Source organism: Pongo abelii, chromosome 20, assembly GCF_028885655.2.
Source record: "Pongo abelii isolate AG06213 chromosome 20, NHGRI_mPonAbe1-v2.0_pri, whole genome shotgun sequence".
Classification (NCBI taxonomy): domain Eukaryota; kingdom Metazoa; phylum Chordata; class Mammalia; order Primates; family Hominidae; genus Pongo; species Pongo abelii.
In genome coordinates this window covers 33,204,672-33,232,172 of record NC_072005.2, presented here as the reverse complement: position 1 = coordinate 33,232,172, position 27,501 = coordinate 33,204,672, and the positions used below count along the sequence as shown (strand labels likewise).

The window sequence follows — 27,501 nt, the reverse complement described above, 5'->3', positions numbered from 1 at the left end:
AATGTTAGACCTAAAACCATAAAAACCCTAGAAGAAAACCTAGGCAATACCATTCAGGACATAGGCGTGGGCAAGGACTTCATGACTAAAACACCAAAAGCAATGGCAATAGAAGCCAAAATTGACAAATGGGATCTAATTAAACTAAAGAGCTTCTGCGCAGCAAAAGAAACTACCATCAGAGTGAACAGGCAACCTACAGAATGGGAGAAAATTTTTGCAATGTACCCATCTGACAAAGGGCTAATATCCAGAATCTACAAATAACTTAAACAAATTTACCAGAAAAAAACAAAGAACCCCATCAAAAAGTGGGCAAAGGATATAAACAGACATTTATCAAAAGAAGACATTTATGCAGCCAACGGACACATGAAAAAATGCTCATCATCACTGGCCATCAGAGAAATGCAACTCAAAACCACAACGAGATACCATCTCACACCAGTTAGAATGGTGATCATTAAAAATTCAGGAAACAACAGATGCTGGAGAGGATGTGGAGAAATAGGAACACTTTTACACTGTTGGTGGGACTATAAACCAGTTCAACCATTGTGGAAGACAGTGTGGCAATTCCTCAGGGATCTAGAACTAGAAATACCATTTGACCCAGCAATCCCATTACTGGATATATACCCAAAGGATTATAAAGCATTCTACTATAAAGACACATGCACACATATGTTTATTGCAGCACTATTCACAATAGCAAAGACTTGGAATCAACCCAAATGTCCATCAATGATAGATTGAATTAAGAAAATGTAGTACATATATACCATGGAATACTATGCAGCCATAAAAAGGATGGGTTCATGTCCTTTGTAGGGACATGGATGAAGCTGGAAACCATCATTCTCAGCAAATTATCGCAAGGACAAAAAACCAAACACCACATGTTCTCACTCATATGTGGGAATTGAACAATGAGAACACTTGGACACAGGATGGGCAACATCACACACTGGGGCCTGTCGTAGGGTGGGGTGGGGGGGCTGGGGGAGGGATAGCTTTAGGAGAAATACCTAATGTAAATGACGAGTTGATAGGTGCAGCAAACCAACATGGCACATGTATACCTATGTATCAAACCTGCACGTGTGCACGTGTACCCTAGAACTTAAAATATAATAAAATAAATAAATAAATGCATTTACAATGCTGTAAGATTATGTCAAAGTTTTCTTTATGGAGCTGAGCCACTTTGCATTTCCACCAGCAACACCTTCACAGCCACACCAAAGAATATATTGGAAAGTTTTTGTAATTTCTCCCAATAAGAGAAATAGTTTTCATTTGCCTTTCTCTTATGTGTTAAGATGTGTTTAAAGATCATCTGCATTTTTTTGTGACTTGTCTATTGATCACTTTGTTGCCTACTTCTGGATTCACTTAATTTCTTCAAGTCAGCCTGTTTCAGGTCCTTCTAATTTTTCTGTTCACTGTTGACTCTCATCTGAACCACTCCATCAGCTTCATAGCTGGTCTGCCTGCTTCCACCCTCACCTGCATCCCACCATATTCTCACAGAGCAGCTAATCTGATCTTTTTCTTAAAGAACTATCAGTATTCCCTGGGCTATATTCCTCCAATGGCTTTTCATCACAAAGTGTATAATCTTTGTCAAGGCTCATATTGCATACAAGGTCTTAACCCACCTGGTCTGCCTTTCACTCTGCTGCAGCCATCCTTTTGTCTTTCTGTAAGGTCTTAACCACCTGGCCTGTCTTTCAATCTGCTGCAGCCACCCTTGTGTTTTTTTGTCCTTTGGTCAAACCAAGTTTGCTTCCATTTAAGGAACTCAAAAGCAGCTATTCCTCTGTGTGGAAGCTCCCCACATCCTCACAAGGTTCCCCTCACTTTTAGAACTGCTCACATGTCACCTAAGGAAAGCAGCCAACTTCTGCCTCCTTCTCTACTGTAAAACCGCCCTCCTCCTCAATCCATTGCTCTGTTTTGCTTTCTTCTAAACATTTCACCACCTCACATTCTTGATTATTCAAGTGCTATTGATCCCTAGCTCCCTCTAGAATGTAAGGTTCAGAGTTAGGATGGGGAGTCTGTCTTGTGTAGTACCATTTGCCCTGCATCTGGAACACATATGCTCATTAGATATGTTTCAGTATACCTAAAACTAGTTAAGTTCTCCCAGTTTTCCCACATCTTCTAAGATTTCTTCTAGTGCTGTCTCCTGATTGGTCATCTAAGACAGCATCAGAACTCTTAAAGGGGCAGCTATACAGAACTGCCAAGAACCACAAAAGAGCTACCAAGAATCACAAAAACTTTAATGAGAAATGCTAATGTCCAGTGAAAAGTCAAATGGTTAACTTCAGTTTGGCAAAGGAACATTTAATACTAAACTACCTTAACTACAAAATGACTCATCCCATTGATTTATGCCCTGAGACAAAAATATAACATCTGAATTTTATAGGGAGGTACAATGCATCAGTTATCAAAGTACATTTTTTATCTGTGTCCCCATGATCAAATAAAATGTAACTGTGTATGATGTTACTATAAAAGATATCCAATCATAAATGACAGGTAAATAAGTAATGCTCCAACCAGTCCATGGTATACCAAGATTCTATTAGAAGGCATGAAATAGAACAGGGTGCAGGTGCACAGGCATGGAAAGACATCCTGGAGTGCTCTCTAGATGTCAAGCACTGTTTCAGGAACTTATGTCATTATTTCACTGTGTTAGGTAAAAGTTAGAAAGCAGCGCATATACAGTAATCTTGTTTTTGAAGAAATGTTATATTCACATGCATAAAGATTAAGAAAGAATCAATACCAGAATCATAATGAATGTTAGCTTTCAGTATTCTGAGTATAACAAATTACTTTTCTGTATTTTCTGTATGTTTTCCATTAAACATATTGGAAAGGAGGGCTTAAAATAGCTACTGAAAAGAGGACAAGTCTGTTGCTCAGAGGCTTTTTCACTTCATATTGTCCATTCTTTCCTTCCCTCACCCCTAGGGTAGGGGAAAGAAATGGGTCACTGGAGAACACCTTTACCCCCAAAATTAGTAAAGCTTCTAAAGTCAGAACATAAAAGGCTGCATGAAAAATTGGTGAGTAATAGTGAAACTGGATAATAAGATCACAGTACCTTATTTTGTGTTACAGTTACTACCTTGAGTTACATTAGCTATGCTGCTAAATGAAGGTAAGGTAGTAAAAAACACTTTTGAGTAATCTGAAATCTATTCCAGGTTCTTAGAAACAGCTTTTTGAAATGCCTTAAATAAATCTTGTTCTTCTGAAATGTTTCAGGAGAGAAGACAAAAGTAGAGCATAACTTGTGTCTAACTTTTTCTAAACAAACAAAATAATTCAATTCCTCATTGTAAAAAACCAAAAGGTTTCACATCTAAGTAGAAATTTCTCAGTTTCCAGGAATACCAATATAAAATTGTCTCAAATAAAGATTTTAAAAGCAAACTTTCAATGTGTCTATACTTTTATCATTTGGTGTTCTGCTGTGTTCCTATGAAAAGTTAATAGGCAAATGATAAAATTGAGATTTTGCTTATTGTTTTATCGAATTCCACACAAATACAATTAAAAAGACAAATTGAAATAAAAATTTAATGGTCATGGTAATCAACACAAAATGAGAAATTCTGTGCTCGCAAACTTTTTTTAAAGCTATTCTGCTGTAACACTCCTTATCATCCCATGCTTAATGCCTGGTTCCTTACCTGCCTCTTGCCACCTTTTCCTGTCCTATGCACTCTCAGCTTCAATTCACAGTAACCAAGAGAAATTCTTTAGAATTTATCAACTTGTTTATTTGAATGACAAACCTGAGCTATTTCACTACCTCTACTTTTATTCTTACCCATTGAAATAAATGTATAGACATGAGATAGGGCCAGGCAAGATAGCAGATGCCTGTAGTCCCAGCAACTCAGGGGGCTGTGGTGGAAAAATCTATTGAGCCCAGGCCAGCAATTTGAGGCCAGCACGGGTAACGTAGTCAGACTCTCCTTTATTTAGAAAAAAAATGAAGAGGTAAATGTTGCCTTTGAGTTGTGTAAAATGAACTTTAAATGGAATACATAATTTAAAAAATCATTTAAAAAATCATTTTAAAAGACAGATCTACTTTACAGGTAAAATATAAGATGTATTCTGGAGTTTTAAAAACTTTAAAGAACTAAATTCAGCATATCTGTCATTTCCATGTCATTCTGAGGACTTAAAAACCTTAGTTCTGTTTAGTAGCCGTCTTACTAGCCATTTAAGATCTCTTTTTGTTTCTTCATTAGCAATATAGGGAGAACATACAGAGGCCTTATCTGTATTTGGAGGGGCCAAATGAGACATACATAAAATGTGTTGTAGGCTGAGTGAGGTGGCTCACGCCTGTAATCCCAGCCCTTTGGGAGGCTGAGGTAGGTGGATCACGAGGTCAAGAGATTGAGACCATCCTGGCCAACATGGTGAAACCCCATCTCTACTAAAAATACAAAAATTAGCTGGGTGTGTTGGCGCGCGCCTGTAGTCCCAGCTACTCAGAAGGCCGAGGCAGGAGAATCGCTTGAACCTAGGAGGTGGAGGTTGCAGTGAGCCGAGATCGCACCACTGCACTCCAGCCTGGCAACAGAATGAGACTGTGTCTCAAAAAAAAAAAAAAAAAAAAAAGTGAAAAAAGTGTTGTAAATCCTGAAGAATGACAATAAAGAGCCTATTTTGGGCTGTCAACCAAAACTACCCATCTACTAACTCATGTATAAAATCACTCAGTCTTACCTTACACTTCCAAGCAAAGCAGAAGTTTACACAAGTACTTACATCCTTTGTGGATAAAGGTATAATCAATTAATTCACATAACGTATTTATTTATTCTAAGACAATTCTGAAATATCCTGAAAAGTGAGTATAGTACATCCCAGTTACAAAGTCACATTAATCATGAGTCTTAATTATTCTACCTTTTCAAAAACTTAAGAACCCAACCAAAGTTTATATAGAAGAGCTACAAGACATTTCCTCTAAATTAATGAAATCTCTGACATTTAAATGAAACCAATGAACCAACTGGATTTAAATATCTTTACGATACAGTGTTTTCTATTTTGGAAGATTTACTTTTTATTCAAGACATATTGTTACCCAGAATTATTTTTACCTAGATTTATCTCTTTCCAAAATTTTAGAGGCAAAATTTTAAATGTTTCCTCTTTTCTACCTCCTCCCATCCCCCTGCCTCTCCCAGCAGTTTAAAGTCTGAAGAACTCCAACTCTCTTATCTTTGAACAAGATGCTTCTGGCAGGAGGGGGAAAGAGGAACCACGGCAACAAACACTCTTGTGTAGTTAAGGTCTGGCATTTTGACTTTCTTTATTATTATTATTATTATTATCATTATTATTATTTTACTTTAAGTTTTAGGGTACATGTGCACAATGTGCAGGTTAGTTACATATGTATACATGTGCCATGCTGGTGTGCTGCACCCATTAACTCACCATTTAGCATTAGGTATATCTCCTAATGCTATCCCTCCCCCCTACCCCCACCCCACAACAGTCCCCAGAGTGTGATGTTCCCCTTCCTGTGTCCATGTGTTCTCATTGTTCAATTCCCATCTATGAGTGAGAACATGCGGTGTCTGGTGTTTTGTCCTTGTGATAGTTTACTGAGAATGATGGTTTCCAATTTCATCCATGTCCCTACAAAGAACATGAACTCATCATTTTTTATGGCTGCATAGTATTCCATCCCTTTGAAAACTGGCACAAGACAGGGATGCCCTCTCTCACCACTCCTATTCAACATAGTGTTGGAAGTTCTGGCCAGGGCAATTAGGCAGGAGAAGGAAATAAAGGGTATTCAATTAGGAAAAGAGGAAATCAAATTGTCCCTGTTTGCAGACGACATGATTGTATATCTAGAAAACCCCATTGTCTCGGCATTTTGACTTTCAATCTTTACATTACAAATTGAAGTCTAAACTTATATTTCATCTCTTTGAAACTTTTGACCATGAACCACCCCACCTCTCTTTTAGAACAAGGAGGTAAATGAAGTCCAGAATAAATAAAAGGTAAATGAAGTCCAGAATAAATGTGGAGACCCATTTTGTGTTAAATTGGGAATTTTCTTTCTTTCTTTTTTTTTGAGACAGAGTCTCGCTCTGTCGCCCAGGCTAGAGTCCAATGGCACATCTCAGCTTACTGACACCTCTGCCTCCAGGGTTCAAGCAATTCTCCTGCCTCAGCCTCCCAAGTAGCTGGGATTACAGGTGCCCACCACCATGCCTGGCTAATATTTATTTATTTATTTATTTGTAGTAGAGACGTGGTTTTGTCATGTTCGCCAGGCTGGTCTCAAACTCTGGACCTCAGGTGATCCACCTGCCTAGGCCTCCCAAAGTGCTGGGATTACAGGCCTGAACCACCGCTCCCAGCATAAACTGGGAATTTTAAAGTAAACAGAACTTCATGGGTAAATTCCTTTGGGGGAAAACATGTTAATTTTTCTGCAGCCCTGGCAGTAACACTTCACATCTTTCCCAATTATTTTAAGCACGCTCCATTTTCTTTCCTTCTGTGTTCAAATTATAGTTAGAAGGAATTAGCAGCTTCTATCAAGGTGACTTACAACAACCTATTAAGAATACCATGGCAACCTCTATTTTGAATTTAAATAAGAAATTCCAAAATATTTGGGTATGAATTGTCCTGAGTATTAGTAGTAGTATAATTTCTTCCATACTGTAATAAATGGAAGGAAGGGAACACTTGGGCACTTACCTGGTTCCTTTACTTAGGCACCATCTGGATAGGTAAAGAAAGAGAATGGGATAGGTACTGGAATGCTGGGGTATTTGAGATATTATTTAGAAACAGGAGAGAATATGCCAAAAAAAAACCCTCAAATAATGCTTCTTATGCCAAAGGATAATAAATAGAGACACAAGCAGGAAGAGGCACAAAGTGGAGGGTCCCATGCCAGCCTGGAAGAATGAGATGAGACAGCAAGAACTAGGCATTTAGGTAGGGAGGAAAAAAATTCACTGGACCCTGTGGGGAAGACTAAGGGGTGGGAATGCAAGGCAGAGCCAGTCTTTGTTCCTGGTGCCCAGCCCTGGGAAAGCTGGCTACAGGCATGAAGGAGACTGATGTAGAGGATACTTCCCAGGGGACCCTGGGGAAAGTGGCAGCCAAAGGTGTGCCAAGGGCAGATGGCATCCATCACCTCCTTACCTTCTGGAATCTCTCGGTCATGGATGTGGTGTACATGGAGGCTCTCAACAGCTTCAAAAGCAAATTCAGTAGGCTCTACAACAACAGGCACTGGTGCTACTGGCGTTGTGTTCCCAGTTGCTGCCTCACAGATCTCAGGCTCACAGGGCCACACACGTCCCCGGTGCCAGCCCCACTTGGGGCACACACAACAGTTCAGTGTGTTCCCCATGGGGCGCCTCTACTCCTCTCTGCTACTACCTGTGCCTTAGCTTGCAGGTTTGGCCTCTCACACCTGCTGCTCTAGGCCAGGGCTTCACTGCACTTGCAGAGATGGTCTTGTCTGCTGCTCTCCTGCCTGCCCCACAGCTCAGCCCTGGGTGGCGCTCAGGCCAAGGCCCACACCCCACCGCCTCCCTTGAGCTGACTTGTCTGGGAGGGCGAAGACCAGCTGGCTTTTAAATAGGTTGTGAACCCAACAAACGCTGAAGAGACACAACAACTGCCTGAAGAGACTACAAAGGGAGCTGCTCCTCCTGCAATCACCTCCAGACTGAAGCCCACTGACCCAGGGGGATCCCAGGCATGTGGCTCACAATGCCCCACCCGGCTGCCCCATCCCACATTTCACAATGCCCTGCCCAGCTGCTGCCCTGCCCCACAGCTCACAGTGTCCCAGCCTGGGCTACCCCACCCTGTCACTTATGATGCTGCTGCTTTCCTGGCCCCTTGTGCAGTGCTATTGGGACTAATGCTTTCATTCATCACAAGCTTCCTGAGCTTTTAGGTCCTGAGGAAAGCACAGGCCGATTTGTTAGTTGAAGCCATCCTCCTCTATAAGTCTGCAGGAAGGCCCAGTTAGTAGAATGGGTCCCATTAGCAAGTTCGTTTTGCCAGGTAGTACATTTTTCATTTGCTCACTGAATTTAGATATGCCTAAATTGTTGAATGTTTTTGTATCTAAACAATCCCCTCCTGTCTTCCAAGGGATAATTTTTGTCAGAACTTTGTCCATAGCAATTCCTGGGACCCTAGTTCTACTCTCAATAGAGTTATCACTGTGTATCTTGCATAAGATCCCAGGACACATCCTGCCTCCACTTCCTTGTTTATAAAATAGGTACCTAACTTGTCCCCACAAGCTCTGAAATACTGAAACTGGCCCACTCCCTTTTTTCCCCTCTGTTTCTTCCTTCCATGGCAGGGTTTTTCTGATTTCCTTTCTTTGATTATCAATGCACTAAGCATGATTTTCTCATACAAACTTGAGAACCATAAAGTAGAGTACCATAGTCCTAATTCAGTAAAGATGAATAGTCAACAACTGGCAAACAGTATGTGCTTGACAGTGTTCCAACTGTGGTATGCTCATTTAACCCTCAGAAATAATCTCATTTTACAAATTTTACAGAATAAATTGAGATGAAGAAGTAAGTAAGCTCCCCAAAGTCACAGGACTGCTCGCGGATGGCCAGGATTTGATCCCAGGTAGTCTATATTCCCCAATTCCCCCAGCCTGATTATCAGAAAGTGAAGGTGGAAGTCGATCTTTTAGAGGAAGTGATATTGTAGGTTAGTATAATTTTTAAAAGAACAATGATTTTTTCATGTTGATTTAAAAATGTCTCCCCTTCATTCTTCATTCAGTGGCTGATACTGTCCCCAGGGTCCCCTGGGAGGTATCCTCCACATCAGCCTCCTTCATGCCTGTAGCCAGCTTTCCCAGGGCTGGGCACCAGGAACAAAGACTGGCTCTGCCTTGCATTCCCACCCCTTAGTCTTTCCCCACAGGGTCCAGTCAATTTCTTTCCTCCCTACCTAAATGCCTAGTTCTTGCTGTCTCATCTCATTCTTCCAGGCTGGCATGGGACCCTCCACTTTGTGCGTCTTCCTGTTTGTGTCTCTATTTATTATCCTTTGGCATAATAATAATTAAGTCCCTTCTACGTGCCAGGCACTGTATATATGAAACAGTCCCCACTCTCAGAGAGTTTAGGCAGGTAAGCAAACAAAGGCTTAGAGAGTTCAGTTTTCTGAGACCACACTTCTGGACAGTGCATGAACCTGGGATACAAACCCAGGCCTATTTGATTCCAAATTTGTGCTGGGGTGGTTTTCATTTTATTCTGAAAACATGAGAATCTTTGAACCATACAAAGGTGAGGCATCACTGTCATATGTGTGTGCAGTGTGGTCACTCTGAACAATAACAAAGGATTGCAGGCAACAACAGGATCAACTAACAGGCTTCATCTTAGAGAAGAGTAATGTTAAAGTCAGTGGCAGTGATTAAAGCAAAGGGAAAAGTTTTGTGATCATTTGGGAGATAGAATAGGTAGTGCTTGGTAATTATATGTTAAGAAGAGGGGAGATACAGGGAAAACAGAGCTTCTAAGGCTCTGGTGTGGTGGACTGGGGAAACAGTGGTGCCTTTCTCCTAGCAGAGAATGTAGGAAGAAAAATAGGTAAGAAGGAAAAGATAGGTTTTTAGTCTCAGCATCACATTAAAATGGAGCTCTCTAGTCAAGAGTTGGATATAAATCTCTGTAGACTAAGTCCATTTGTGACATCCCAACATATGTTTTCAAAAATAATACACACACTAAATCAAACCATTAAGAGTAATTGGGGAAATTCCCTAAAATTTACATGCTAAAAATGTCACCATATTTTAGCGATTACTTTTATGGAGCAACTTTGAATCTATGTTTATAGCAAATGAGGCATCTTGTATAAAATAAAGCTATTAAATGAAAACATTTATAATTGTATTGTCCTCAAAGAACAGAGAAGGCAACTGAAGCCATGAGCATGGAGATAATTGCCTTGAGAAGTTGTGTATAGTAAGGGGAATCGGAAAGAAAGACTTGGAGAATAGGGAGATTTACATGGCATTAAGTGAAGCTTGCAAAAGCTAGGCCAAGTCAAGGGACCTGCATATGAATCAGGAATAGCTGCTCCATTGAGTCTCATCAGAATGGAGAGGATGTCTGCTTCTCATTTCTGTAACTGCAGGACCTAACACAGTGCCTGGTCAATAGGTGCTGAATACATATTATCCCAATGCACAGAGTCAAATTTTGCCAGGAGGGCAGGAAAGCTAAACATTGTCTATGGCAACTTAGTGACAAGGGATGTGCATGAGTGAGCTGGATGTCAGGCAGCGGGGAAAGTGAACTGGAGGTGAGAAAACAATGACACAAACTGAGGGCTTCTCTTCCCAAATATTTCGCTGAGAAGAGAGATGAGGTAGTAAAGGAGATATATGGTAAAGCAAGGCTTTTTATTCTGAGATTTTTAAAAAGGGTGGGTATACTTCTATGTTAAAGGGTAACAGCCAATACAGAAACCTCACTTCTGAAGTCAGAGAGAAGAAAAAACAGAAAAGGGCCCTGAGAAGGCACAAGTGCATGCAGTCCAGATCAAGGAAAGATTAGTTTTGGACTCAGACAAAAGCAAGAAGGGAGAAAGGACCATGTGACTATAGAAATATTTCTGGTAGAGGGGAGGTTTAGGAAGAGCTCTCTTGAAGACCTCTATTTTTCTCTGTTTTAATATACTTTTCAGAAAACTACTCTGGAAAAAGAAAATTCTGTATAGAGAAGTCTACACTTGTTGATACACCTATCAAGAAAAGCTTGATACACCTAATGAAAACCAAATAATGTCTTCTCTAAAAGGCAGGTAACTTGAAAAGCAATCTGAGCAAAAATCAAGGAGCTCAAGTATAAATAAGTATATAACAAAAGTAAAACATGAGTTTAATTTTTCTCACGAAGAGTTAAATAGCAACAACTTTGGAGGAAGAGTAAAAAATAATTAAGAAAATTATATGCATTTGCAAAAAATGTATTTACAAACCCTATAACCACAAAAGTGGCCATGAAAAGGGCCCAGAGGAATTGTTATCATAGGAAGAAAAGGATCACTTCAAAAAACAGGGAAGGAGTGATGATTAATATTTAATTTAATTCTATTGAAAAATTTAAATAAAGTTTGAGGATAAGTATAGGTGATATGTTGAAATGCAGGAGACCACAGTGGAAGGAAAAGAATTCAAGGAAGTTCAGTTTCAGTAACTAACATCTAGTGAAATCCTCAGGATTCAGTGGCTGCATTCTGTGTTAAGAATAATATTGTCTGAAGTCTTAGAATTTTAAACTTGCTAAGCAGGAAAATATTGGAAAGCACTGTTATAAAAATAGCTTTTAAAACATTTTAATGGAAAGGAATATTGATGTACATTTTAAAAAATCTTATCTTTCTATAACATTGGCAAGGCTGAGGCAGTAAAGATAAAAAAATAGAGTAATGTGATTTGAATTAATCAGGAGTTTGATTACGTGAAATAAGCTGAGACCTTGTTTACTCATGACTCCAGAGTGAACTAATTAATTTATTCATTCATTCAACACCCATTTGATACCTGAGCCCTTAGCACATGCCATACACTTTGCGTGAGCACTGGGGATATTGCTTTGACCAGTATAAACAAGATTCTTATTGTTCTGAAACTTATTTTCTAGTAAAGAAGTTAACAGACTGTGTTGCCCATCACTCCTGCCTGCATTACGTAAGAGGGCTACTGATGTCCAGCTATTGTATTTTCATTCCAGACTGCTTGGTAGATGAAGAGAAGAAGGAGGAAGGATTTATAGAAGGTACACATAGCACAGTGCTTACAAATCACTGGCTTAGTCAAATAGCTATAACAAGCTGCAGGGAAGCTCAGAAAACATAATCACATAGCTAGGGTGATAAATGCAGAAGAAACAATTGGATATGAAAAGGAAACTAGCATGATATGTCACAATCTCTAAGGGAAGATTAGGGAAGTTTCAGCCTAAAGCAAGAATAATCACAACAAAATTGTATAATCTTTTGCAAGTACATATGAAAAACATACAAAGTTTGTCATAATCTTTCCTTAAGCTAAGAGAACAGAAAAAGTGGAAAGAAGATTAAACTATAGAATGAAGTGTTGGTTTAGAGGCAAGAAAGATTTTGTGGCAGTCAAAAGATCAGTCTTATATTGTTGCGGGATTTAGGAGGACAAGAGAGACCTCGGGTTAAAACAGGAGAATCTTTTATTGAGTGCACTCAGGCCCAGCAGACTCACATCCAAAGACTGGGCCCGAAACAAAGACAGCACTTGACTTTTATACACACTTTACAAAAGGGGGTAGGCTAGCTTGAAGCAAGCTTACAGTGGCATGAAAGCAGGGATACAGAGGCAGGACAAAGACAGTTAATCAAATTGTAACAGGTTCATAACTCAGGATTGCACATAATTGTTGCTATGCAACCCAGATGTCCATTATCTAGGTTTGCCTAGGCACGGGCTTATCCCATAACCTTCACTATGGTGTCTAGATAGCTGTAGTTCAGGCCTGCTCAGGCTTCTCATGACCTTCGCTGTGCTTTTTAGATAAAACAGAATACTTGAAGTTACTGGTTACAGAGAACAAGAATCTATAAACTCATACCCCAAAACAAAGGAAAATTTTTCTTCTCCCTACGTCGAGGGAGTGCTGGGAGAGTCTCCAGAGTACATTAGATAATATTATCAAGACTTTTCCTGGGTCTGGGATGTGCCTGTTTGTGCCTCTGGGACAAGTCAGCCTAATACAGGAAAGCTTATTTCTCTTTCTTTTCAATTTTATTTTTCTTCGATTTCCCACCTCATTGTGGTATATTACGTGTATATTGTGAGTAATTGGATTTATCTTGGATATATTAACTTGACTTTTTAAAAAGTCATTTTTATGGGAAATTTACCAAGTGTTCTATAAAGTACTGTCCCATCAGACATTAATAATAATCTTCCATATTCTTGAGTATTTTAATGGCTCCTTCTAAAGTCTTCCATTTTTTAGTTTAGATTAACCTGGGAATGATGTTTGAGTATTGTCTCATCCAAACTTGCTGTTACCCATCCCCATCATAAGTCAGAGAGGTCTTGGTTATTTTGTGCTCCAGCAATTAATTCATCATGAACCCTGGAGTTATTTGCTATTCTAATCATTTGTGCTAATTCACTTCTCATAAGCATAATGGATTTACCATTGTTAACCCATAAACCATATAGAACTTATACATCTGGTTTGACCCCATGTGCTAAAGTTCTACATATACCCTGTAACTCTTGCCTAGTATAAAACTTATTTTCAGTAGAGATAATATTTCTGCACTCATGTCCCTATGTAACTTTTACTGTTACTGCTGGTCAGGCTTTCCAGGGGTCATCATAACCTCCTGGGTCCTCTGCATGAGGGACATATTCTTCAGGATAACTTTGTAATAAATCTTTTATCTATCTAAATCAATAGTACCTAAAGTCTTGAGTAACAAGGTTAGTACTTGGTTTTTCTTAGCTCTGTGAGCTAATGTGACCAGTGCCTGAGGTTGTGTGATAAGGCCAACAATCAGCCTGGTCTTTGCCAGAACTGTTTTTCTAATACATTTCTCTACTGATTTCCAGGGGTCACTGCATGTCAATATATGAGTTCTGGCATCGCAATTTGTTTAAATGTTTTGTGAATGACTAGCAACATAGTAACTTAATATAATTTCAAATATAATTTGCAAGTAAAATGTTGACATGGTTTGATTGCGTCCCCATCCAAATCTCATCTTGAATTCTCACATGTCATGGGAGTGAGTTGGTGGGAGGTAATTGAATCACGGGGGCAGGTCTTTCCTGTGCTGTTCTCGTGATAGCGAATAAGTCTCACATTATCTGATGCTTTTAAAAAGGGGAATTTCCCTGCACAAGCTCTCTTTTCTTGTCTGCTGCCATGTGAAATGTGCCTTTCACCTTCTGCCATGATTGTGAGGTCTCACCAGCTGCATGGAACTGTAAGTCCAATAAGCCTCTTTCTTTTTGTAAATTGCCCAGTCTGTATAATCACTGTTTTCAGATTCTAAAAGTAATTTTGGATAATTCCACTAAATCAAGGCAAATGAACACTTGAATTCAGTTCTATTCCTACCCAAATTCCATTAAAATGACTGAATATAAACAATTGAATAAGAAACATAAAAACTGAGCATAAAAAACTAAAAGGAATTAAAAAATAAAAAAAGAAATGAAAAAAGCAAACAGGTGATGGCTTCAAAGTTATAGAAATTGGAAAATGGATGGTCTAATGGTTGCTGACATAAAACAGAAAAAGTTGAAATCCAGCTCTCAGACTTGAGGGACTCCCATAAAAAGAAATCAACCTAATGCCTTGGGATAGAGTGAAGACAGCCACCATAACAACAACAACAAAATGAAGTAGGCAATACAGAGTAGCAATGGCAAAACTTAAATATTATTACCACAAGTAAGTGTGAGAATACTTAGTGTGTGCATTGTCTAATCAGCCCACAGCGTTCTGATTGTTCATGTAACTCAACATGGTGAGCTAATCTCATTAAGCCTAATCCTAAGCAAAGCCAGAAAGTCACTGATGCTGTTTATGGCCTGAGAGTTCTTAAGCTGTCATTCTCAGTTGAGGGTGGCTAGATATTTCAGATAGCCATGAAAATTAAGTGCTTCTTAAAGCAAACAAAGAAATGTCTCAGAGAACAAGACAAGAGAATAGGACAAGAACAAGAAACAGAACAAGAAAACATCACTATATAGTAGAAGGATGCCTGTTCAAAGATTTTGTTCGGTAGCTGCTTAAGTCCTTCTTGGACCTGTAAAGATTATCATGTGTGGTTAACTTCTCAATGATCTGACCACACTCTTCCAACCACTGAGCTCCATTTTTCAATGTGGTGCTGGCTTCTTGATAGCCTTTCGCCACTCCTCATAATCATCCTCAGAGAGAACAGCGTAAGCCACAGAGTGCACAAGCCTGCAAATCAGCCACTGGTGAATGGAAGCAAGCAGAATGTTTTACCTCAGAGGGGACATCACACATGCTCAAAAGTTAAAGAAACCACTGCTTTTTAAGGACACTTGAATTCAACATTTACACAGTTCCAAAGGGGTATTTAAAAACAGTTCTCCCATTTTCTAACTAAACCACTTCTACTGCAAGATGGAGAGTGCACAGTAAGTTGCATGAGTTAATTCCCTGCAGCAGAGACATACAGGACCTGTGCATTATCCATGTGTACATGTGCGGTAAGCAGGTATCAATACGAGGAAGCAGGAGGTATGTTTCAACATAGCAACATAATGCCCAATGTGCCTTGAGCTCAGGAGTTTGAGACCAGCCTGGGCAACATAGGGAGACTTCTTCTCTACAAAATAAATATATTAAAAAAAACCTGTCTTGGTAGCATGTACCTGTGATCCTAGCTGCTTGGGAGATTAAGGTGGGACAACTGCTTGAGCCCAGAGGTTTGAGGCTACGGTAAGCCATAATCACATCACTGTACTCCAGCCTGGATGACATTATGAGACCTTGTTTGGAAAAAAAAAAAAAGCCTAATGTGCTGTCCCATGAAAGATCCAGTCTTTCAGCAGCTACACCCATGTATTCACAAGTGCATGCATCATGCATTCAGCGGAACACACTAAGGCACGAAAGCAGCCAGCATCTGAGCATATCTGCAGCTATCATCACTGGCAGGAAAACCTGACATCAGGGTCATTTAAAGCCTTTCAGATAACTCCTTTCCTGCTCACAATGGGTTCCATGAATTATTTGTTCAAGTCATAGATCAACCAATGTCATAAGGATAAGAGAGGGATAAGAAAACACTGTTTTCTTATGACAGTTATGACAATGTTTGAGTTTTCTAAGAAAGGGACCAGTAACTAAAGTTGATTCTACATGGGATGCCTCCTCTTTCTGCACTACTGGTGATGAGTTACGGAGGGCTATACAGGTAATTGACTTTGGATTTGGCCACACATCTAGTCCCTGCCATAGGCACAGGAGGAGTAGGTGGGAGGGAAAAGGGGCAGGCAGTAGAAGAATATGCTCCTGTGAAGCCAGCCAACATGCCAGAAAGTACAACTCCAATGGTCAAAAATAGCATTTTCACATTTCACTTACCTTCTGTGGCAAAATATCCAGATGGCATAATGTTTCCTCCATGTATTTTAATACTTTTAAAAGTGTCTCACAAAATACACTATCCTATAAAAATATGGAAACACCATGGCTGGAAAACCTTTCAATAAACCTTGTAGCCAGCATGCTTCGCATGGCTTTGTATTATTGTTTTTCCAGCGTCCATGAGAATACTGAGTGGTCAAATAGGAATACAGCCTTCCGTTGGGCTCAGGCATGAGCTTTGGAAAACAAATTGGGTATAGATGTGCCCAAACAAGACTAAAATCTGTTCTGTACATAAAAGTCAAACAAAAACAACACTGGGGAGAGCCAAAGTTGCCAGGAGAGTCATCAGAGAAACATCAGTGCCTACATGCACCCAACTCTGTAAAACTCATATCCCAACATTTATATTTTTGTGCAGAAATGGAAAGGGTAAAATGCACATCCTAAATTGCTCAAGTACAACTTTGCTCCCTGATACTGAAGAAGCTCCTAATCAGGTAAGACACAACCCAGTAGGCAGCCAATCCATTTCTGCCCAGAAACATGTGGGTGCACACAGCTCACTGCCCTGTGAGTATTTCCATGATGACAGACAGGGCTAGGGTACTGGATTCCACATATAATCTAATATGCTATAAAGTACATAGTTTTAGGATGCTTTTTTATAAAAAAAAAAAAAGGAGAAGAACCTAGCTTGAATTTTGGAAAAAATAAAATCCTGTAAAAATCAAATGCCCCTATACAAATAGAATATGCCTCTGTGGTGTTTTCATATGGACACTGTTCTATATTTACAGCCTTCCTCTCTCCACTGCCTCACATTGATGCCTTTTGTACTTTCTGTAGTACTTAGAATTCGATGTCAAATCAACAAAAAGTTTAAGAAACAGATCATGTGAGAACAAAACCTAGATGAAATTAATTTAAGTAGCTATTACTAAAAACATAATTATTTCATGGGTAAAATATAATGCCCTGAGAATTCCTATGTATTCCTCATCATTTTTAAAAACCACTAGTCATACTGTACTCATATGAAACCACCATTCTTCCCACAATTGGTAAATATTACTAAGATTTTCAACTAATCAGTAATCCTAGAATAGCTTTATATTTTTGACAGTCAAATAAAATAAGCTTAATAATTATTTTCCTCAATACATAAGATCACGATTTAACAAATAAGATTCACAAATTCCTCAGGGAATACATAAAATAAAAAAAAAAATAAGATTCACAGGTTCCTTAGAGAATACATTTAGATTTGGGTACTAGGAAGCAGACAGGACAAAAAGCCTGACCAAAAGGAGCAGCAATAATGCAGCCACAGATGGACACTGCCCTTGTACCCACAACACAGCTCTTGGTGATGAAAAAAAAATAAACCACAACAATTGAGAAGAATAGCTGCTAAAGAACATATATCTACATATCAGAGCACTTAAAGAAGATCATCACAGGCCAACCAAAATTCTTTATCTTCCCAAAGTCACAACACAATGCTGGTAAAACTGGAATCAGAATTCATACTCCAAGGATTTTGCCTGACACATTGAGTTGCTGTTTCTGAAACAACTATTGGCTAAAACTGACCATCTGTGCCACTCTGCCTTGAACCACCATTATCATCCATGGGCTTTTACTCCTAAGTCAACTTGACAACCTACCTGAAAGAACCTTTCAACTTTGGGCAAACAATAAGGAAATGGTGAGGACCACAGTTAGGAAAAGCAGCTGATTGACAAAGTGGTTGCCAAGAACTCTCTGCTATGCACGACACTGCACCGATACTTACAGCCTCTTTACAGTAGAGTTAAAGTTGCACTGAAAGACTTTGAACAATTACATCCTTTTTCTGTCACTGGGAGAGTAAAAAATGAAAGGTCACCATTGCTCTGTTGATAGAATGTGTGTCCTACAGCTAAACACCAATAAAAACAAAAGGTGGCCTGACACTCCTAAAAACGGTCAAGCTTTATCTTTCCCTACCTTTTTCCTCAAAGTTGAACATAACTATGTATCTCCTAGTCTTTTCATTTACATCTAATGGACATAAACCTATTTATTCCCCTGCCACAAAAATATACTAGCAAAGCTATTTGCAGTAGGAAAAAAAGAAAAAGAGAATTCTAGCACTGGCTGTGTATGTGACTGACTTCTGGATCTACTCTCTAAAAGTATTCTTTACTTTTTTAGCTCAGAATTATCAAGTAACTTGATCTTTAGGTAGCAAACTGGGAGATTCAGTATAGATCCACTTGACTCAAAAGCTCCTCATTGTTTCATCTTTAAACTGGAGTGGAAAAAAAATACAAACCTCTAGAACATTCCCAATTCAGCACCAATAAACTCTTCCTCTCTCCTTTCCTCACCAAAGCATCTATAGTTCCTTACACATCTTTCATCATGGTCCACCCTCACCCACCAAGGCTTTCGTGAGTCCCAATCACCCATAAATTCTTCTTACTGCTCTCCACCCACTTGTGCAGCCTCCTTTCATCTCCCACTCATCCTTCCATGCACAACCTCCAGATTTCAAGCACACACAAGCCTCACCATTCTCCTTTTCTGTACATTCCAATCCATGCCTATGTCAACATGTTATCCTTCTGAGACACACCTCAACTACAGCAGCCCTGGACCACCCATCTCTGTGGCTCTCTTCAGTTTGTTGCTTCGCAATCAACTTTAAATGCCTAAGAGTGAGGATAGTCTCTCCTCAGCTCGGGATAAATTCCTGCATTCTCTCTCAACTACCTAGTGGTTGTGTGCGCTTACCAAAGATATCAAATCCATGTCTTAGTTTCTCAATATGTAAAGCAACTGCTTGAAAAGAGTGTTATCAAAATTAAGTGAGGCCAGGCGTAGTGGCTCATGTCTATAATCCCAGTACTTTGGGAAGCTGAGGTGGATGGATCACCTGAGGCCAGGAGTTTGAGACCAACCTGACCAACATGGTGAAACCCCATCTCTACTAAAAACACAAAATTAGCCGGGCATAGTGGCACATACCTGTAATCCCAGCTACTTGGGAGCCTGAGGCAAGAGAATTGCTTGAACCCAAGAGGCAGAGGTTGCAGTGAGCCAAGATCATGCCATTGCACTCTAGTCTGGGCAACAAGAGCAAAACTCCATATCAAAAAACAAAAAACAACAAAAAAAAAATCCACGTCTTAGTTTCTCAATATGTAAAGCAACCGCTTGAAAAGAGTGTTATCAAGATTAAGTGAGGCTGGGCGCGGTGGTTCATGCCTGTAATCCCAGCACTTTGGGAGGCCAAAGCAGGTGGATCACTTGAGGTCAGAAGTTCAAGACCAGCCTCGCCAACATGGTGAAACCCCGTGTCTACTAAAAATACAAAAAGTAGGCGGGCATGGTGGCAGGAGCCTGTAATCCCAGCTACTCATGAGGCAGAGGCAGGAGAATCACTTGAACTTGGGATGAGGAGGTTGTAGTGAGCCGAGATGACACCACTGCACTCAAGCCTGGGTGACAGAGTGAGTCTCCATCTCAAAAAATAAAGATTAAGTAACATTAGGTAAAAGATTAATTAAAAAGAGATAGGACCACAACTATAACCACAAATGACCTGTTCTTTCTTATTCTCCCATATAATTTAAAATTAATTGGCTGGGTGAGCTGGCTTATGCCTGTAATCCCAGCACTTTGGGAGGTTGAGGCAGGCAGATCACCTGAGGTCAGGAATTCGAGACCAGCCTGGTAACATGGTGAAACCCTGTTTCTACTAAAAATACAAAAAATTAGCTGGGCGTGTTGGCACGCGCCTGTAATCCCAGCTACTCGGGAGGCTGAGGCAAGAGAATTGCTTGAACCTAGGAGGTGGAGGTTGCAGTGAACCGAGATCGTGCCATTGCATTCTAGCTTGGGCAACAAGAGCAAAACTCCATCTAAAATAATAATACTACTAATAATAAAATTCATCTTCACATCTTAATCCATATTCACCCATTTTTATCTAACTCCCTTCTTGCTTGTCCATTAACTGCTGGTCCTAGTTAATGCAACTAGAAAGTAATGGACAGTCTGCAATAAGAGATGGGGCATAAAAAAGTCTGGAGAGCTGCCTAACACGTCCCTCACCTCCATACCCAGAGCACCATCACCACCCACTCCATGAGCTATCACAGTCATCAACCATCCCCAATCTCTCTCGTTAAATATGTAACCCCAAGGGTTGTTGTCTAGCCAAAGTTCACACTTGCAAACATAAAGACTAGATATGGAAGGTATTTCCTACAAGCGAATGCAGTGCTGACCTTTATCCAATAGCTTATAAAGCAGACAGAGCAACCAATTCATGAATCATTTAACAAACGTTACAGAAAATCTCCCCTAACTTTAATAACAGGAAAAGATGCAATTCAGATAGCAACAGAACCTGGTTTTAGCATTGACCACTCAATGTTAAAGAGGCAAAAACAAAAAAAAATTAAGATGAGTTTTCTTATAACAAAGTATAAATATCCTAGGGGAATAAAATAATTTAACAAATGTTTACGAGTCTTAATTTTCAAAACTGCTCTGGGGAAAAATGCTTACACACATGCGCAGTAGAACTGTCCTACATGGACCAAGCCTCTAATGAGATGAATTTATCTCATCTGTCATCATTTGTCACTTTCTCAGATCTCCAGAGGCACGCCCAGATGGAGCTAGGAGAAAGACCTCATAGGACGTGGGAAATGCCAATGAAAATAATGCCCTCATCACATGTATAAACTATTCAGACTTGTCTGCAGCTGCTGGTGCAAGAAAATCAAACTCTAGAAGTGTAAAGAAAAGGAGCACATGGAACTTTACTTCTGTTGACTAAAACAAAGAAAATAACTTGCTTCATTTTCTTTAATAAAAGTCTCAAATTCCAAGGAGAAGAAGATTTGGAGAGATGTTTACTGTATTTAATGCTTAAGTACTATATTGAGTCATGCCATACAATCATACAAACGAACTGAGATAAAGCTTTTAAAAAGATATATGTCAAAACTTTCATACACTTAAACTTTCATAAACTCCTTCATATACTTAAAACATATTTTAAGCGTATAAAAGAGATATAGGCCTAGAAAATTCCAGGACTATAAGGATTCCTAATGTCTGTTCCTGTACCATCTAAAGGAAAAAATAAATAGGCTCTTACCTATTAAAAGTGTAAGTACTAAAATCTCAAAGCAATTTTCTCCCACTCATAAACCCACTCTCTCTCTATCTCTCTCTGCCCCCGTCTCTTCTGCTTTCTCTCCCCTTCCCACCCTCTAGCCTCTTGCAACATGTACTATGTCATACTTGCAACATGTATCTGACAAGTCTTCTAGGGTCATAGCTTGCTCTTCTGGTAAAAGCTTCTCATTTTTCTTCAGTGATATGGCTATCCTAACAATTGGCTGGTGTAACTACCTCCAAGAAATGAAGATAAAGAACACAAAGCTGCATGGGTCCATCAGAAATCTTGGGGCTAGTTATGCTTCTGAATTCAGAGTTTTCCAATTTTATATAGGTATGTGCACATTCTAGACCATTTATCATAATGCTCCCTGCAGGCTCTGGGGTAACACTGTTTGCTATAATATATCCACTTTCTGCAGAAAAATGTATGAATATCACATGCAGTGAGATTCATAAAGATTATAATAGCCTCATGTCAGTTCTGATTAGATTTTGCTGCCAAATGACTATTCCCCAAACTTAGGACAAAACTTTTGGAATTCAAAGGCTTTTGGATCTTGGTGCAGATAAGAGATGGTAACTCTGCACCTGGTTTTAGGGCAGTTAATCAAATGCTATTCTTCTTTGGGTTCTTTCAAGTTAGAAAGTCAAGAATCACAATTTCTTTCCATCTACAAAATCCCAGATGGTGTGTATGCTGTTTCCAAAGGTTTTTGTTTTTGTTTTTAGACAGGGTCTCACTCTGTTGCCCAGATGTAAGTGCAGTGGTGCAATCACATCTCATAGCAGCCTCAACCACCTGAGCTCAAGTGATTCTCTCAGGTAGCTGGCACTACACTTGTGCACCACTACACCCAGCTATTTCAAAATTGTTTTTTGAGAGATGGGGTCTCTCTGCATTGCCCAGGCTGGTCTTGAACTCCTGGGTTCAAGTGATCCTCCTGCCTCCCAATTTCTGGCATTACAGGTGTGAGCCACCATACTTGGCCTGCTTTCAAACTTTTTAATCTAATCTGGTATTTCCATAACACATCACAGTAGAAAGAATGTAGCCTTTGGAGCCCAGTAGATGTGAATTTAAATTCAGTTTCTTCCACTAAGTGTTTGACTTACTGATGAACAGTGATAGCACTTACCTCTTGGGGTGAGAGAAATAATCAGTGAAGTAATGTATTTGAATGATTGATTGAATGTATTCAGTACATGACTGAATAATCATCTCCACAACTCTTTACTCCTCACTGCATCCTAAAATACAACTAATAATCTACTTCATCCAGCCTTCACCCATCTTTATTCACCTCTCTCTGGATCCACCAGTTCCCTTTCTCCTCAGGCTAAGGAATGCTATAATATCCACTGTCTAGCAGCAGGGCTTCCACTCCCAGGAGCCACATCTCTCGGTATGATGGTTTTATCAACCACCTCCACGTGCACCCATGGACTCAGCTCTTATGATGACCAGCAAGGTCATCATAATACCTGGTAAGTACATGGTATCTAATTTGACAATTTGTGGTTCCACGACACCCCAGTATTAATGGTTTAATAGGATTGTATTTATTATGATTATTTGCAAGTCCTAATGAATAGGGTATTCTTTTTTACTCCCAGAAATATGACCTAAAAACTTCAATGAAATAACAAAGTGGTACCAATCTGGCATCTAACACCAAGAGGACGGTATCAACAGGCTCTCTAGATGCTCGTCTTTCTTTGGCATGTCAGTGAGGCAGAAGCAGCTGTTCTTGTCTGTCTCTCCCACTTCTGATTGACTAGTCCATGCCCACTACCCACAACCTCCATTTTTGCAATGCAGATAAATGTTGCAGCACCCATGCAATTGAAAGTTCTCCAGTTAAGGTTAGAAGTCTCCTCGAACGCAAGAGGGAAAGGCCTCATTTTTAAAAAGCTTCTGTAAAGGAAATACTATACTCAATCAGTACTTTGTTCTATTTTTGCACACTTCCCTAAGCTAAATTCCCTCTGTTGGTTAAAATAAAAATAAACATAATCTGATCTTTGTACTCTGTAAGAAAGGAAACCGCAGATGCTAAGAAATAAGCACTTTGTACAAGGTCTGATATTTCACAGGTTTTGCATAGAAGCAAAGGCAAAAACTGACTACAGTACCGAACAGTCAGAAACAGTATCACGCTATTATACCCCTTGGAAGTGAACTTCAAATGCATTATAGCCCTTCTAACTGGTCATCATGACAAACTCCCCTGCCCTCCTTGTCCTCATCATCATTTTACCCTGTTGCCCATCTCAATGGTCCCTATTTGATCTTATTCTTGATATAATCTTTTTTCCATCACTAAATTTCTTCCTCTGGACCATAGGGAGCAAAACTAAAAAAAAAAAAAATCAGAAAATACATGACCTCCCTTTAACTTTAGTGAAGAAGAACCCGCCTATGTAGATTAGGGATATTAAGCTTTGACCCCTTCTCTCTCAGCCAGCCAGACAGAAGCCCAGAGGACTGTGAAGCTTCACTGTGTAAGAAATCTTAGGTGCTAAAGCTACAAGAGGCATAGAATATGCCCTTATGTGCAACACAAAATTACTTTTCTAACTATTGTAGAATGAAAACTAGACTTTTGAAGTTCTTTGCTACTATTTTCACAACAATGTAAAAAGATGTGTGGGGAAGCATCTTAAAGAGCGAACAAGTATTGTAATGCAAATAATACTAATAATATAATTACATTAACAAATTTTCAACAGTTCTGTTTTTTCACAGATAGAAAAATAAACATTTAGCTATCATTCTTGCAATAGACATGCTATGTCCAATACACAATCATCAAGAAAGTAGCTGTTCTAAAATGTGCACAAGTTTGCCACTTAATGCTTCTATGATGACCGAGTACGGTGTTCTCACTGTACAAAGCCCAGCTTTTTAGCACCTTCCACCAAAGCAGCTTCATCTGTCAATAAAGAGTTGGTGAAACATTGACAATCACTCATAATGGTAAAATTCTGTTTAGTGTCATTTTTCAAATTAGCAAAACTCACTCTAGTTAAAGAGGCCTGGCATCATCTGCACAGTAGTAAGGACTCAGGGTATAGCAGCACTCACTCTTCCTACCACCGTGGTCCTGAAATAAGCGCTTCTGTTAAATGGGAGCACATGGACCTAGAGCTAATTCACCAGAAGAGTGATTTACATTCCTGCTACTTTCACGGGCAAGTTCTCTCTAATTAATCTAAGTAGTATTCCCACAACTTTCTGACCAAATGTCACCTCTGAGCAAGGCCATGTTTAGTCATGTGCTGTGGGACTTCCAGAGCCCCACAAAGTGGGGAGAGTGCTTCATACACAGCTTCCACAGCAGTTGGAAAGCTCCTGGGGGCTAGGGGATGACAGAAGCTGGCCCTGCTCTCTCTTCAGAGACTTACTTAGCCCAATAGCCTCTGCTCGGAAATGCAAGACAGCCTGGGTCCTCCCTCTGCTGTCAGCATTAGGAGAGTCGGGAGAGCACAGCCCCAGTTCTCTACAGCTCTTAACACCTGTAGTCACAGCCTGGTCATGGTATGAGGGCAGGGGCAGACAGCCAAGTCTGTGGCAGAGGTGGCATCATTGCATCATTCACGAGTAAATGCCAATACCCTTGTCTCCTGAGGAGGGTCTGGTGGGGTGCATCTCACCACAGCCCTCACCTGGGGAGGAGGCGTGGTAGATGATGTCATCTCCATCCTCCTCAGTGACAATCACATGGCATAGGACCAGAAGAATGACGATCTCCTGTATGCAAGGGACTGTGGGCTGCAAATGTGAGGCCGGGTTAGTCATCAGTTACAACACTATCAACATACACCAAGGCTATGTGCAAACCAAACCCATCTAACATCCATTCGTGGGTCTCCACTCCCTGCAGGACAAGGTCGAGGTCCCTAGTGTGGAGCCTGGGACCCTGCAAGTCTAGTTCTCCTTCTGCTGCTGTGGTTTAGAGTCCTTTCCAATGGTCCCACCGTGTCCTGGTTTCAGCCAGCTCTCCCAGGTACGCTTCTGTTCTTTATCTGTTCTTTAAAAGGTGTTTTGGTGCATCAGCCACTTTGCCCCAGAAGTCCACTATTCCCCAAGTCTTGGAACTCAGCTCCTGGGCCCCAGTGAAAGTGGTGGCGAGAACAAAGAGAAGCCATGAGCCCTCTGGTGCCTCTGGAGCCCTGCCTTGCCCACGTACTTCCTCCTCACTTTCCCAAGACCCAGCTAGAACCTGTGTTCCACCTCCTCACTGATATATTCCCAGACCTGCAGGTAGAAGACATGCCCATCTACCTGACTTTTATAAATGAATTTCCAATTGTAACCAACCTCTTACTAGTTCTAAGTTGCTGTTGACTCCTCTGGGCTTCCATGGTGGACAATTATATCATCCAAAAATGACAAGTTTTTCATTTTCTTTCCTATATACACACTTGTTCAGTTCTCCCCTGTCTGCATGGGCTAGCACTTCAAGAATGATGTTCAAAGAGAGGGGTGATAACAGGTTTCCTTTTTCTGAGGTTATTTTAATACCAATGTATTTTATGTGTCCCTTTTAATTAACAACTGGGTTTAAATTTGAAATAGATTGGTAGATTTTTATTAAGGAAGCAGCTCTGCGCTTGCTATTTCTCATGGAATTTTCCTCTTCTTTGTTAGTCATGAATGAATGCTGACTTCCACATATTTATTTTTAGTTTATTTATATTTAGCTTATTCAAATAAACAGGTGAGAACCTGTTTATTTGACTAGAGAGGAATTTTATGGAAGCAAATCCCAACTGTTCACGTGGCTACTTCTTGGCCTGCAGGAAAAGAAACTGCACATTATATTATAGTTCAGTGAAATCAAATAGGTGAGCTTGGAAAATTCCCTAAGGTCAACACTGCAAAAATGTAAGAAATTGTATACAAAACACTTTAATTTGGGAATTGAGCTTCAAGATTACCTTCCTCTGCATCCGATAACTATTCAGTCCTAAAAATATCCTTGTACCACAACGGAAAAAATCATAGAGTCCTTGCCCTTATAGCAAATAAACAAAATATTGAAATATTTTCTGAATTATAAAGAAGAGTGGCACACACATTCAAATTGAGTTTCTACTCTCAGTGGTAAGCCAAATAAAATTCAAAAACAAAAAAATTCCCAGGACCAAATTAATCTACTTTTCCTTCCCTACCTAACATGGCATTCTATAATAAATTAGGGAGAAGAAGCAAATTTAATCTGAAGCCTATGGATGCATGTACACATGTATATGTATACATTTATGTATGTATAATATATATGTGTATATATATATATCTTCTTAGAAGTTACAGGTTTTCATTGTATATATACATGCCATATTTATCGTCTTAACCATTTGTAAGTGTACAATCCAGTGGCATTAAATGCAATTACAATGCTATGTACCTATTACCACTACTTATACCCCAAACTTTTTCATCGTCCCCAACAGAAATTCTGTACTCACTAAACAACTCTTGCTTCTACCGCCAGTAAATTCTATTCTGTTTTTGCCTCTATGAATTTGCCCATTCTGGGTACCCCATATAAATAGAATTATGCATTTTATTTTCTTCAGTAAACAGCTTTTAATATGCACAAATGCTGTAGCTAGAAATGAATATTTTCTATTTAATATACTTAGAAAATTATACCTCTTAAAAATAGTTTTGGAGGCCAAATTGCAGCTACAAAGTATCTAAATAATATACATTATATAAATGATTTCTTTTTGAAGATTCAAGCTCAAAAAACCCAGGCAAAATAATTCAAAAGAAAGTTATATATTATTTCTTGATGAATCTTTGGAAATCTTTCCCACACAGGGGAGTCACTGGATAGGAATGGAATCAAGGGATCACATGAATTGTCCTCTGAAATTTGCTATAGGTTGATTCTCTAAGAGTTAAATTACATCTTGTCTATCAGTCCACACAAAGCTTAAAACAGCCCTAAAGGACCCAGAAAACCAGAAATGATAATCAAGGATAAAAGAAAATTCTGTAGCAGATGCAAATATTCTCTTGGGAGGAGAGTAAGAATTTTCTTGGGTAAAATGCTTTAATTTTAGCCAATGGTCCCATGACAATTTAGAT

General features: G+C 39.6%; 1 protein-coding gene and 1 long non-coding RNA gene across 5 annotated transcripts in view; one reads left to right on the top strand and one right to left on the bottom strand.

Annotated features, from left to right (window-relative positions):
- LOC112130189 (cyclin-Y-like protein 2) overlaps nucleotides 1-7,767 on the bottom strand; it is a 75,332-nt gene extending 67,565 nt beyond the window's left edge. For both annotated transcript variants that reach the window (XM_054538803.2, XM_054538804.2), the window contains exon 1: nucleotides 7,234-7,767. In XM_054538803.2, coding sequence (XP_054394778.1) covers nucleotides 7,234-7,444 — 211 coding nt within the window. In that variant the 5' untranslated portion in view covers nucleotides 7,445-7,767. The remainder of the gene's footprint in view (nucleotides 1-7,233) is intronic.
- Nucleotides 7,768-11,749: 3,982 nt separating this feature from the next.
- LOC129051751 (uncharacterized) lies at nucleotides 11,750-25,722 on the top strand. 3 transcript variants are annotated; one of them, XR_008516199.2, is made up of 5 exons: nucleotides 12,929-14,070; nucleotides 21,596-21,732; nucleotides 22,722-22,886; nucleotides 23,016-23,124; nucleotides 25,286-25,722. It is a non-coding gene; the product is annotated as an uncharacterized LOC129051751 (long non-coding RNA). The 3 variants fall into 3 exon arrangements; XR_008516198.2 differs by lacking the exons at nucleotides 21,596-21,732; nucleotides 22,722-22,886; nucleotides 23,016-23,124; nucleotides 25,286-25,722 and adding exons at nucleotides 11,750-11,873; nucleotides 20,865-21,112 and having other exon boundaries at nucleotides 13,969-14,070; XR_008516197.2 differs by lacking the exons at nucleotides 21,596-21,732; nucleotides 22,722-22,886; nucleotides 23,016-23,124; nucleotides 25,286-25,722 and adding an exon at nucleotides 20,865-21,112 and having other exon boundaries at nucleotides 12,572-14,070.
- The last annotated feature ends 1,779 nt before the right edge of the window (nucleotides 25,723-27,501 follow it).